Source organism: Patagioenas fasciata, chromosome 21 (assembly GCF_037038585.1).
Source record: "Patagioenas fasciata isolate bPatFas1 chromosome 21, bPatFas1.hap1, whole genome shotgun sequence".
Classification (NCBI taxonomy): domain Eukaryota; kingdom Metazoa; phylum Chordata; class Aves; order Columbiformes; family Columbidae; genus Patagioenas; species Patagioenas fasciata.
Window position 1 is genome coordinate 1907282 of NC_092540.1, and position 12858 is coordinate 1920139.

Below are 12858 nucleotides of genomic sequence, written 5' to 3' on the forward strand. Positions count from 1 at the left end.
GGAGGGGAAGCCTGCAAGGGTTTGAGCTCCAGGCGAAGCCCTGGGTGTTGCCAGACGTGGAGCAGAGCAGTAGGTGGCAACAGGGGACTTAAGCCGAGCCTGGGGCTGCTGGCGGCTGCAGGGCAGCACAACCCCATCCCTGCCTGTCCTGCGTTGTCCTTGACCTGGGAAACTGCGTTTAGTTATTGGAGTTCAGAGAAGGGCAACAGAACCGGTGAAGGGGCTGGAGCACAAGACACACCATCTCAAAGGAGCTGGGGATGCTTTACTATGGAAGGAGCTGCTTGGTTTAACGTTAAACGAGCTGCTTTTACTCACTGCGCACAGGAAAATCCCTGCCCAACAGCGAGCAGGCAGCGCAGGCACGTTCAGGTTTGAACTTCAATCCAAGGCGCAGGAAGCAAGTAACTCCCGCACAGAACGTTTAACTAGAGGAGGCTAAACATTTCCTAGGAGGAATTCCTTGGAAAGTCTTTGTACCTTTTCTACTAGAGGAGCCTCCATATATTCAAGTCTTGGTGCATTATTCTTTTTCTCTAGAGAAATACTAATGAAGAAGGGACGGGGAGAAGTCACCTCACTTTGTTTAGCAACAAGGCAAAGCATCAGGCAACAGTTTTCCCAGCAGGAGCAAAGAGAAGCCAAGGCTTGTTTTTCCAGGTCATTTATTGATTTATCCAACAAATAAGGCCACACACATACACCTCATAGCATGTGATCATTACACGAGCTTGGTGAGTGACCCACGTTTCAGCCTCAGCAGCACAAGTGCTACAATGTGAGTTAGAGACCCCGGTAGCTGCACAGGAGCTGTTAAGTGGAGAGCAGGAGCCTTCAGTCCAGGTTTGGTTACTAGAAGCACGTTCTGCGCTGGAGCAGCGGAGGAGAGCGGCTGTCGGGTGAGGAGGAGCTGGGCCGGAGCGGGGAGTGCAGCGCGGTGCAGGTTCCCCAGGGTCAGGACGCCAACTTGTGCACTGCCACAGTGATGCTGTCGTGCTTCTGGATCATGATATTCCTAGAACACAAAAAGTGCTGAGGCAGCTGAGAAGCCAGATGAGAATCATAGAATGACAGGATGGTTTGGGTTAAAGGGACCTTCACCCAATGCCACCCCTGCCATGAGCAGGGACATCTTCACCAGCTCAGGTTGCTCAGAGCCCCGTCCAGCCTGGCCTGGGATGTCTCCAGGGATGGTTCATCCACCACCTCTCTGGGAACCTGGGCCAGGCTCTCACCACCCTCGTGGTCTCCCCTCTCTCAGGACGGACGCTCACCCGCTGTCCGACTCCAGGCACACCACGGGCGTATCGGTGGGGTCGGAGGTGAGCTTGGCCGCTTGCTGGGCGAGGACGGAGATGACCCCGGCGTGCTCATCCGAGAGGGTTCCCCGGCCTGCGAGAGGCAGGAGATGTTGGCCGAAGCCACACGTGCCGGGACTGCGCTGCCTCCCCCTGGGCCAAAGCGGCCGCTCCTGCCCTGGCCCATTCACCTCCCCTGAGGGCTTAAGCAGCTTCTCCCCCTCAAAACCCCTGAATTTTAGTGGTATCAAGAGCTGGCTCCAGTTTTCTCCAGTGTGTGGGTAGGAAGCTGGGTACCACAGGCTCACAGAACGGTTCGGGTTAGAGGGACCTTCCCCGCTCCCCCATCCCACCCCTGCCATGACAGGGACATCTTCACCAGCTCAGGTTGCTCAGAGCCCCGTCCAGCCTGGCCTGGGATGTCTCCAGGGATGGTTCATCCACCACCTCCCTGGGAACCTGGGCCAGGCTCTCACCACCCTCAGGGGCACAAATTCCTTCCTCATGGCCGCACTCGCTCTGAGCGCTCAGCCCCAGATCCCCCTCCCCCTTACCCGGAGAATTTTGCTGTGGGTCCCGCTGCCTCCCCCCCGATCCCGGGAGCCCTCGGAGGGCGCGGGCAGGCCCCGCTGCCCCCCAGCCCGCGGTGCTCGGTTACTTACAGCCCAGGTTGAGCCCCTGCGAGTCGGTGCAGAGAACGCCCACCACGGACGGGCTCTTCATGCTGCGGGGGGAGACGGCGGCCATGAGCGCCGGGCCGCACCCCGCCAGGCCTCGGGCGGCCCGGGCCCCGCTCCCCGCTCCCCCCCACCCCGGTGTAGCACGGCCAGCCCTGCCCCTGTCCCCCGTCCCCCCCAGCCCGTACGTGTCCTCCAGGTGCTGCTCCAGCGTCCCCTCCATGCCGCCGGTTCCCCCCCCCGCCTCACTTCCGCCCTACCGGGCCGCTCCTGGCAGCGGCGTCACCCACGTGATGCACGGGGACGGCGCCTGCGCGGGGCCAAAAAGTTTCGCGGCGCGAAGGCGCCTGCGCAGCCTCATTGGGAGCATCGCGGGTGCACCCCCAAAACCGCTCCCGTCTCCGGGAGCTCCCGGGGCTCCGTGCAGTGCAGCACGCACTGGGGGTTCACATATGCCCTCATTTTGGGGGGGTTGCTGCAAATGCCGACCCCGCATCCTCCGCCCCCTAAACCACCCCCCTGGGCGGCCCCTTTCCCACGGAGCGGGTGGCACAGCTGCCATCCTTGGGTTATTTTTCCTCTCTTTTCACCGCATTTATACTCCTGAGTGTGGTTTATTAGCGGTTTCCCTCCCTCCCCGTTCAGGATTTGCATGGCAAAATGGAATTCGCGTGGTGGGTTAATGGGGGGGCCCTCCCACACCCTCCCCAGACAGAGCATCCTCTTGTAGCTGGACCACAGCGAGGGATGCAGGGATACAGGGATGAAGGGATACGGGGATGCAGGGGCTGGAGCCCAATATCCGTGGCAAGGAGGGCCACAATGGACTGGTGCGTGCGGTGCTGGGGGGGTCGGGACCCCCACCCCATTCCCACAGAGCAGAGAGGTGTTAAAAGGGATGCTCAGCCTGGCTCCGCTGCAAGGAGCCCCCCCAAAAAACGAGCCCCACTGAGAGTGGGAGGTAATTTATGGCGGGCGCATCGCGGAGCTCGGCGACGCTAATAAGGTGCCGGCTGAATCCGTTCCCGGCTGCGCCCGGTGATAGATCTGGGCTTGTCAGGTCAGAAAATTAAAATGTTATTGATGGGGGAAGCGAAGTGCAGCAGGATTTTATTATTTATTATTTTATTTTCCGTATTTTATTTATGTTTCTTCCTCCCCAGTCAAGCTGGGAGTTCTGTTGGGCAGCACCCAAACCCCACATGCCCGGGGGCTCCCCTCTGCCTCCCACCTTGCTGGGTGACTTGGGTTTACTTACATTGTTTTAATGATTATTTTTCCCCTATCCTAGGTAGCAACGCAGGACAAAACTCCAAATACAGCCCCGCAAGGCTGGGTGCACATCCCCGCCATCCCATCAGCACCTCAGCACAACCTCACTCAACCAACCCTGGGCCGTTCCCAGCTGCAGGGTTTGTGGCCGGGAAGGTTTTTGGAGGAGTTGGGATTAATTAATTCAAGCCCAGGTGGAGGAGACTTGAGAGAAGCAGCAGAACAGCTGCCACATCAAAAGAAGTGCTGCTCTCCGGGCAGGGAAATGCCTGGGCTATTTTTAACTAATTAAATAGATGATTTAGCACTGGACTGATACTCTACAAAAGAAGTTCAACAGAAAAGGCCCATTAAGCCACGTGGCTCTGATCAAACCCTGATTTCAAGCCCCAGCCCATCACTTCAGGCCATGTTTTCCCCCCCAGGGCTGAGCCCCCCGGCTGCTCCCGGTCCCTAATTTACCCCCATGGACCAGATCTGCTGAGCACGCTCCAGCCCCTTACAGAGAATTTTGCGGCTGTGGCTCCTCCTGACCGGGAGAATCCCCAAAATCAGACTCAAGGGTGTTTATTCCTCAGCGAGAAAAGCCAGAAGAGACTAAATTCAAAGTGCTTCGTCCGGGGGGTCCCGACTGGATCCAGCACCATGTGTTGGTATTTAAACTTTTATTATAGATATGTTTTATATGTAAATTGCTGGACCCCCAACGGGCTGCGTGGGATGAGGTGACGGGTGCCACGCAGCCCCAGCTCCATGACGACGTCGCATGGCAGAGGCCGCAGAGGTTTCTTGCTCCTTTTCCCCCCGAGCACATTGGGGTGTTGTCCCTTCCATCCCCTCAGGATGCAGAAGTTGAAAAAGAAGCCGATAATTCCAGCTTTTCCTGCCTTTTTAGCAATCCCTGGTTTTATTCCCTTATGCTCGCAGCAGATGCACCAAATGCGATTTGAGGTATAGCGGGCATACATCAAGCCATAAATCAACATCTTTACACATTAAATGCAAATACAAACACACCGACATTACTGAGAGAGATGTTTTTCCCTCTCTGCTGCCTTTGATTCTCAGAAACAGATGCAGCTGAGTCTTTATTTCTACAGGATATTTATCACAGAGCCACATTATTACACATTGTGCTCTTACGAGCCGAGAAGTAGCAGGGTAACTTTATTAGTGTGTTTTCTTTTAGCTAAATAATGACAAATTCTTAATTAATTTCTTAAGTACACCTGTCAGGGATAAACACAGACATAGAGGTGTGCTTGGAAAACCCAGCTGTGTTGGCTTAGCTGAAAAATAACCCTGGGACATGGTGTGGGTGGGAGAGGTGGGATCTTCTCCCTTCCCCGGTGGTTCATTGGTATTTTTTTAATACCATTAGACATTCAGGTCTCATCTGCGTGTTGTGAGCTCATCGGGGAGGACACGGCGCCCGGGGTGGCGGCGCTGGGGGTTATATAGGGCGGGAGGAGCGGGGCTGCTGCAGAGCAGCAGAGACCATGGGCTGGTTCCTGCGGACCCTCCTCCTGCTCCTGCTCGTCACCCCCGGGCCCGGCGCCGTCATCACCGGGGTGAGTGCTGACCCATCCCCAACACGGGACAGTTCTCTATTCTTGTTATTATGTTTTCCAAAATAAGGCAGGAATCGGTGGCTTTTGCTGTTTGCTTTTTAAATGTAATGTAGTGATTTTATTTTGTATTTTATATTGCACGTTATATTTACTTATTTATCTATTTACCCCATTTATTACTAATTATTCCCGCACATGGATGCCGTCCCCACACCCATCCCACCTGTGTGGGAAGTGACTCCCGTGAGCTGCTCCTTCTGCTTCTTCCCCCAGCGCCGCGTCAGACCCGGCACGCAGGGAAACGGGGATTTTAGGAAGTTTTCCAGAAGGGAAAAGAATCACACATCCCTATGGGCACCCCCAGGACACGCTCCCAACCCCTTCACCCCATCCAACCTCTGCCCTGCCCCAAACCTCCCCAGCTTACCCCCGAACGTGAGGGCCCCTCAGCCCCCCATGGAGAGGTTACCCCAGCAGTTTGGCATGGGTTGATTGCTGCGCTGCCCCCCAGAAGGGGTAGCGATGTGTTCCCGGTCCCCCTGACGCTGTCCCTGTCCCCAGGCCTGCGAGCGGGACCCGCAGTGCGGCAGCGGGACCTGCTGCGCCGTCAGCCTCTGGCTGCGGGGGCTGCGGATGTGCACCCCCCTGGGACAGGAGGGGGACGAGTGCCACCCCTTCAGCCACAAGGTACCTGGGGGGCGATGAGGGCCGGGTAAAGGTGACTGAGCTTTGGGATGGGGATGGGGGTTGGTGTTGGGGGGCTGGGGTGGGTTTGGGATGAGGCTCTGGCAGCGGCGTTGGGGTCCCTGAGCTGGTGCGGTGCAGCTGGTTCCAGGCTCTAAATGTCTTGGGCAACCTCCTGCGTGCTTGTGCCACCCAAAATCAGAGAATCAGAGAATCGTTTTGGTTGGAAAAGAGCCTCAAGATCACAGAGTCCACCTGTTCCCCCACCCCATGTCCGGAGAACCTCATGTCCGTCTGTCCAACCCTCCAGGGATGGTGACTCCAGCACTGCCCTGGGCAGCCTGTTCCAATGCCCCACAGCCCTTTGGGGAAGAATTTGTTCCTAAATCCAACCTCAACCTCCCCTGGTGCAACTTGAGGCCGTTTCCTCTGCTCCTGGTGCTTGTTCCTGGGGAGCAGAGCCCGACCCCCCTGGCTCCAAGCTCCTTTAGGCAGTTCAGAGATCAGAAGGTCTCCCCTCAGCTCCTGTTCTCGGGATGCTCAGATGTCCCACGGGCTCTGCTGACCATGACTGAGCCACGCAGCCCATTCATTTAAAGCAAAGCCCCCCTGCGCTGCTCCAAATTGAGCCGCAAATGCTCTGCCAAGCGCGGAGAAGCTGAGTTAATGCCCAGGCGCTGCGATTTCTGCCCGATAAGCAGCCCCAGCGCGCCGGGATCAGCCCGAAGCGCCGTTTCCCCGCAATCCCTCCTCCGCGAGGATTTAGCAGCAGCGTCCCGGCCGCGGGGGAGCGTCCGGCTCCCTGCTCCCGTATCGATCCTGCGAGATTAAGTGCTGCCGCAGCTCCTGCTCGCACAAGGAAGGTGTGAAGGGCTTCGGAGGGATCGAAAGTTAATTTCAGGCGTATGTCTATTAAAGCTCTGAGAAGAGCCGGGGATTTTCGGTGCGGTTTGATAGCTTTTTGCCCGCAGCCGAGCCCCGACACTCTCGTCTCTCCCCAGGTCCCGTTCTTCGGGAAGCGCCAGCACCACACCTGCCCGTGTCTGCCCAACTTCATCTGCTCCAGGTTCCTCGACGGCCGCTACCGCTGCTCCCTCGACTTCAAGAACATCGATTTTTAGGGTGATGCTGCCGGCTGCTGAGCCGTGAGCCCCCAGCACCCATTTCTTCCCCTCTGCCGCAGCCGCTGGGTACCCACTTTACATCTTCAAAGTGCTTTTCTAAGTGTTGCTATAAGCTCTGTGTTATGCGGGGAAACTGAGGCACGCTCAGGCCAAGCTGCTCCAAGGTCTGGCTCAGCAAAGCTCTGCCCCAGCCCGGAGCAGGGCCCGGCTCCAGCGGAGGAGGGGAGTGAAGGGGAGTGTGCGTGGCAAATGTTTGTGGCCCCAAAAATCCCTTTCCCAAGGCGTTCTCTGCATGTCGTGGCTGCCGCCACCCGCCTCTCACCTCCCTGCTGTATTTTATACACTGAAAATCAACTGTGATGCAATCTGGGAAGAGGAAAAGTGGTTTGTATCCTGGCACACGATAAAAGCTGGGATGTAAAGATGAGCAGCATCATTTATCTACCAAAGCCTCCCCAAGGCTGAGCCCGGTTGTGCAGGACTTTGATTTTACTTGTGCGGCAGGAAAGACAAAAATCAGAGGGGCAGAAACCTCCTTTTACAGGCGGTTTTAGCAGCTTTCCCCCAATTCCTACTGCGCAAACCATTTCCGCACCAATTCCCATCATGATATTGCCCCATCACGTCTGCTCGGTGTGTTTAAAAAGCCGGATGATCTAATCTGTCTTGCAACTGAAATAAATCGATATCAAGTAGCTGGGCAGGGGGGGATTAAGGGATGGGTTTCCCCAAAGTTCAAGCACCGCAATGTGTTTGGCAGCGGCCGGGGCCAGATGTGGGGTTTGGGATGCAGGGAAATGTTTTCCAGCTTAAGCATCTGCCTGGGGTGCTTTGGGGGCTGTGCTTGATGTCGCTTGAATCGGAGAGGAGAACGGGGTATTCGGGTTAATTAACTGTGCTAAACGGACACGTGCTTTTAATTCCGCTTTAAAAAATATATAGGGGAGAAAAATCCCGTATCACTTGAGCTTCCTCCAGCACCCCCCCCGCAATAATAAATACATAACATTAAAAAATAAAAATCAGCATTTACAGCAAATAAAGGCCCAATTTCCTTTCGAGCAGAAGCAGCACGTAAAGCTCGTTGGGGTGTGAATGGAGGTGGTTCGGTGACCCTTGGGGTTCATTGCGGGGGCAGCGGCACCTCCTGTGCTCCGGGCTCTCCCGGTGGGTGAGTTTTATGCTTTTTGGTGGATTTTTGGTGCTATAGCAGCAGCGGTTTCTATTTCTACGGCTGTGGCAGATGCTGCATTATCACGGAGAGCAACGTAATTCAGATTTGGCAGTCGGTGCTGAGTGAAAGCAACAGAATATTGTAAATTGGCTGAAAATAAAACACTGCAATGGCTGTGTCGATTTGATTGATTTATTACACATCACAATGTCCTGGTGGCTTTGAACTGCAGGAGGTGACAATTTAGTGCAAAATCACTCGATTTTGGCGTGAATCTGTAAAGGGATCCCCCATGGGGAGGGGAGGCGCTCTTGCTGGATTTGGAATTGTAAATGGGATTGGGGCCGTGCGGGCTGAGCGGGTCCCCGACTTTGCTCCCGTGTGGCCCTGCGTGGTTGGACCTGTAGATGAGCAGAAAACACACTTTAAATCTGCTTTCAAAGTGCTTTTGGGGAAGCGAACCCAAGCAAATATATACATATATATATATTAAATATTTATATTTTATTCCATTTAAAACCGCTGTCCTGCGCTGCCACCTCGTGGCTGCGGTGCCAACCCCGACCTGCGGCGCACGGAGTGCGGCCCTGGATTTGGGAGGGTCCTGAGCCGCAAATTGCGGGGGGGGGAAAGGGGTTTTCGGGCAGGTTTTTATCCAGCTGTGTGTTGACACTGGGTATTCACAGCCTGGTTTTCCTCCGCTTTAGGATCAATGGGAAATAAGCTCTTGTGACCGGAGAGGGTTCGTGCCTCTTGTCCTCAGCTCGTGAATGTGGGGATAATAATAGCACTAAAAAGATAAATCACTGCTCCTTTCTGAATGGACTTGCAAGCCGGGGATGCTGCACATTGCGTAATGATCGCGTCGAACCTTCGGGAGATGAGACGCTGAGTGTAACAGATGTGGGATATAAGAGCGGATGTGTAGACGCTGCAGGAGAAACTGTGAGTTTAATGTAGGCAGAAACATTAAAAACAACCAAAAAAAAAAGCCAAGTGAAATAACGAAGTTGGAACAAGATGTTTTTCTCAGAAGAAAACCTGCTGGCGTTAAAGAGAACGGGAAAATGAGCTGTTGGTGGTGTCTGCCATCAAATCTGCATCTTTTAGAAAGCCAGAAGTGCCGTTCAGCTGAGCAGATGAGCCGAGCTGTCGGTACCATCAGCGCTCGTTATTCTTATTGATCTGTGCCCCATTTGCGGCCACACGGGACAACAAAAGCCACAAGGCGAGGGTGGTTCATCCCTATGGCCATTTGTACACCATGAAACCCACGAGCAGAGCATTTGTTGCACAGGAAATTCCCCTTTTCCTCGCTCCACGCTCAGTTTTCCATCAGAAACCACCGTGCCCTGGTCCTTTATTGGTGCTACCATGACCACCTCTCTCCTAACACCCCACTGTGGCTTCATCCCACCCATCACTGCCCGTCCTGCTGTGACAACAAAATTATTGAGGCAGATCCAGCTAAAAATATAACTTTAATTTTCAGTTATTGTTTTTCCCAGTTCCAGACATGGGGATCATTGAGATCCCAAGATCCCATTTTAAATGGATTAAGGAAAGCAGGGGGCTGGACCCATCCACACCCCGGATAGCATTTCATGTCATTTTGCCCTTTTATCTGGTAAATGGGGGAAATCTCTGGGAAACTCCATCCTGATGCCATGGAGAAAGAACAAAAACCTCAAGCAGATGAGTATCAAATAATAAAAACCAGACTGATGGGCAAGGAAGAGAGATAAGAAAGATGGTGTTTATTTGAACAGCCGCAGGAAATCGGAGATTGAAAAATGCCTAGGAAAAGAAAAAAAAAAGCAGCAGCACATTTGGTTTAAAAAATAATAAATCCCAGCGTGCAGATGTTTTATTCGTTATCCAGCCAACCCCATGCGACTCGGCCCAGTCCCGGCATGGCCTCGAGCATCATTTTTTGGCCTTGTCTCGAGGGTAACCCCCGTTGGTCTTATTGAGCGACTCCATGCTGCCGGCTCCCGTCACCACGCTGGTGAGGATCCGCTCCACCTCCCCGGGCAGAATTTGCTTCTCTTCGTTCTCCGTCTCCCGGTGGTAGAAATAGTTGAAGTTCGAGACGATGACGGGGACGGGCAGCGCGATGGTCAGCACCCCCGCGATGGCGCACAGAGTCCCCACGATCTTGCCACCCAAGGTGGTGGGACACATGTCTCCGTAGCCAACGGTCGTCATGGTGACCACGGCCCACCAGAAGCCATCGGGGATGCTGGAGAAGTGGGACTGCGGCTCATCCACTTCGGCGAAGTAGACGGCGCTGGAGAAGAGGATGACGCCGATGAAGAGGAAGAAGATGAGCAAACCCAGCTCCCGCATGCTGGCCTTGAGGGTCTGGCCCAGGATCTGCAGCCCCTTGGAGTGCCGGGACAGCTTGAAGATCCGGAAGACCCTGACCAGGCGGATGATCCGCAGGATGGCCAAGGACATGTTCTGCTGCCCGTTGAGTTCGCTCTGCTGGATCAGCTCGGTGGTGAGCGTCACGAAGTATGGGATGATGGACACGATGTCGATAATGTTCATGATGTTCCTGAAGAACTCGGTCTTGCTGGGGCACACGATGAACCGAACGAACAGCTCGAAGGAGAACCAGATGATGCAGGCTGTCTCTATGACGAAGAAGGGGTCCGTGAAGGTGCTGTGGGCCAGCAAGGTGTCTGTCAGGTTCTTAGAAAGCTCCTGGGTGGATTTAAACTCCCTTTCCTCCCTGAACTCCGGCAAGGTCTCCATGCAGAAGATGATGATGGAGATGACAATGACCAAGACGGAGACCAAAGCCACACCCCTGGCCGCACTGGAGCTTTCAGGGTATTCAAAGAGCAGCCAAAATTGCCTGTGAAAGTCATTGGTTGGTAAGAGGGTCTCAGGGTCCTTGATGAACCCTTCATCCTCCCTGAACTGGTCCATGGCTTCATCACCCAGCTCGTAGAAGGTGATTTCATCAGCAAAGACATCGATGGGGACGTTGGCCGGGCGCCGTATTTTCCCACCGGACTGGTAATAGTACAAGATCCCATCAAAACTGGGCCTGTTCCTATCGAAGAAATATTCATTCCTCATGGAGTCGAAGTAGCGCATCCTCTTTTCCGGGTCCCCAAGCAAGGTCTCAGGGAACTGGTTGAGGGTCTTGAGCCGCGTCTCAAACCTCAGCCCAGCGATGTTGATGATGACTCGTTGGTCCCCCTCATCCATGCCCACCCTCTCCCCCACCAGGTGCTCACTGAACTCAGCGGAAAACCTGGAGAAAATGGTTTCATTGTTGGCATTTTCGCTGTTGATGAGGATCCTCAGGTTGGAGAGGAGGTTGGCGCAGCTGGGATGGCCTTTCCGTGACTGCCCAGCGGGGCTGAGGTCGTTTGAATAACAGGGATCCTCCACGATCTGATCGGCGTTGTCAAAACTGACTAGTGCCACCTCCATCTCCTTCCAACTGGACACGTCCATCATACACTAATCAGATTAGCAGCATAAATCCCCGGGTCGGATGCCGGCAGCTTGTGTCTTTCCCACGCTACGAGGATCTGCAAGGGAACGGACAGAGACAGAGCTGAATTGTCCACATGTGTGCCTTGGTTCAACCAAAAAGAATAAAACAAACCCAAGGTCAGAAAACCCTGCGTTTTTTAAACGGAAACATTAATTTCATTAACTGGCAAAAGCTTTATACTTCCAGCAAGTCGTTCATCTCCGGATCCTGCAAGCCCTTTTGGCACGGCTTCACCATCATCGTTAAACCTCCCAATAGCATCGGCAGCACCAAGGATAAAAGGTCAGGCAGCAGCAGAGGATGGGGCGACCCTGGGTGTCCCATTCAGCCTGGCCCCAGCCCTACGGAGCAAAGGGTCATGGCAGATATTTGTGGGTCCAGAGTTTGGAGCACGATTCGGAGGTAGGAAACACGGGGGTCCTGCTGAGCCGCTGGGAGAGCCATTGGGTCAAAGCCCAGGAGGTCCTGGGCACGTTGCAGCTGGGTCAACTGGCATTTGGGAAGCAATTCCCAAAGTAGGGGCCATGCTGGGAATTGGGGAGCCCACCCCATGGGGAAGGCAAGGCAGGAGGAGAAGGACCCATCCACCAGCCTTGGACAACTCCTGTGCTCTGCGTGAAGAGCGTACGGATGGGGACCCCTTGTCTTCATCCACCCTTTGGGGCACCAGCAGCGGGGTGGTGTCCTCCAGGACCTCCTAGGCCTCCTTCATGGCAGCCCTGATGTTCCCAGCCATAGGGAGAAGACAAGGACTAAACACTCAGATCCCTTGGAGAGCATCGTTCAGGCCACGGGTGGATTTTTTCCCCAAACCGACTCTGTCAGGTGCTCAGCAATGGACACCACATCCCCAAAATCCCCCTGGGCACACAGCTCCTAACACACCGCAGCTTTTGTACCGAACCCAAAGGCAAAGTCGAAGAGGAGCCCAGGGACCCGGCCAAGTTACAGCGCTGGGAAATCACCTGTTCTGCCTCGGGGAGAAGCACGAACAGAACTCAGGTTAACAGGGAAAGGTTCTGGGGAGATTTCCCCAAAACTGTACCTTACAAGCAAACTCACCCCCCTGATTTATCTCCCCTCTTTACACCAGAAATACATTTTCTGGACACGAGAAACCACGGCGAGACACACGGAGCTGCTGCTCACCAAGGACACGCTGTTTCCTCACCCAGCCAAGCTCAGAGAGCGAAAAACCCAAATGCCCTCGGCTGCCAGGAATAGCAACGCAATTTAGGCCACGTCTGCCCGGAGCAGCAGCGCTATTTATTTGGGACCGGTCCTGCCGTGGGATGGTGACCGCAGGCTCCGGTTCATAGAGCCGGGTGCTGGGGAAGGATCCATCCACGGGCACTGAGCCGCACCGGTGCCTCAGTTTCCCTATTTGACATTAGGGTGAGCTGCAGACAAGCCATGGTTTGGTGCCTGTGGAGCATTAGGAGGTAGGGAAAGGGATGCTGAGATAAGCCCAGCTGTGATAAAGCTCTCTTGAGGCTTTTGAGGGGAAAAATAAGCACTAAAGGAAATAAAAAAGTATTGAG

General features: G+C 54.6%; 3 protein-coding genes across 3 annotated transcripts; 1 reads left to right on the plus strand and 2 right to left on the minus strand.

The window, feature by feature from the left end:
• Window positions 1-648: 648 nt before the first annotated feature.
• LAMTOR5 (late endosomal/lysosomal adaptor, MAPK and MTOR activator 5) lies at window positions 649-2274 on the minus strand. Its single transcript, XM_065854221.2, has 4 exons — window positions 2164-2274; window positions 1961-2022; window positions 1275-1392; window positions 649-1015 (listed from the first exon to the last, which is right to left on the minus strand). Exons 1-4 carry the CDS (start codon window positions 2196-2198, stop codon window positions 955-957), a joined length of 276 nt encoding a protein of 91 aa, XP_065710293.1. The 5' UTR covers window positions 2199-2274; the 3' UTR covers window positions 649-954.
• Window positions 2275-2389: 115 nt separating this feature from the next.
• PROK1 (prokineticin 1) lies at window positions 2390-7950 on the plus strand. Its single transcript, XM_065854220.2, has 4 exons — window positions 2390-3387; window positions 4629-4818; window positions 5380-5505; window positions 6504-7950. The coding sequence occupies exons 2-4, from the start codon at window positions 4747-4749 to the stop codon at window positions 6621-6623; spliced, it is 318 nt and encodes a 105-aa protein (XP_065710292.1). The 5' UTR covers window positions 2390-3387; window positions 4629-4746; the 3' UTR covers window positions 6624-7950.
• Window positions 7951-9726: 1776 nt separating this feature from the next.
• KCNA10 (potassium voltage-gated channel subfamily A member 10) lies at window positions 9727-11324 on the minus strand. Its single transcript, XM_065854570.2, has one exon. It carries the CDS (start codon window positions 11275-11277, stop codon window positions 9727-9729), a length of 1551 nt encoding a protein of 516 aa, XP_065710642.1. The 5' UTR covers window positions 11278-11324.
• Window positions 11325-12858: the final 1534 nt, after the last annotated feature.

Bases quoted from the DNA above. Each gene is read 5' to 3' on its own strand.
- PROK1 (XM_065854220.2), top strand. From the start codon at position 4,747: ATGGGCTGGTTCCTGCGGACCCTCCTCCTGCTCCTGCTCGTCACCCCC. The intron at 4,819-5,379 runs GTGAGTGCTGAC...CCCTGTCCCCAG, and splicing joins CCGGCGCCGTCATCACCGGG to GCCTGCGAGCGGGACCCGCA. The intron at 5,506-6,503 runs GTACCTGGGGGG...GTCTCTCCCCAG, and splicing joins GCCACCCCTTCAGCCACAAG to GTCCCGTTCTTCGGGAAGCG.
- KCNA10 (XM_065854570.2), bottom strand. From the start codon at position 11,277: ATGATGGACGTGTCCAGTTGGAAGGAGATGGAGGTGGCACTAGTCAGT.
- LAMTOR5 (XM_065854221.2), bottom strand. From the start codon at position 2,198: ATGGAGGGGACGCTGGAGCAGCACCTGGAGGACAC. The intron at 1,393-1,960 runs GTAAGTAACCGA...TGCCTCTCGCAG, and splicing joins GCAGGGGCTCAACCTGGGCT to GCCGGGGAACCCTCTCGGAT. The intron at 1,016-1,274 runs GTGAGCGTCCGT...TTTGTGTTCTAG, and splicing joins TGCCTGGAGTCGGACAGCGG to GAATATCATGATCCAGAAGC.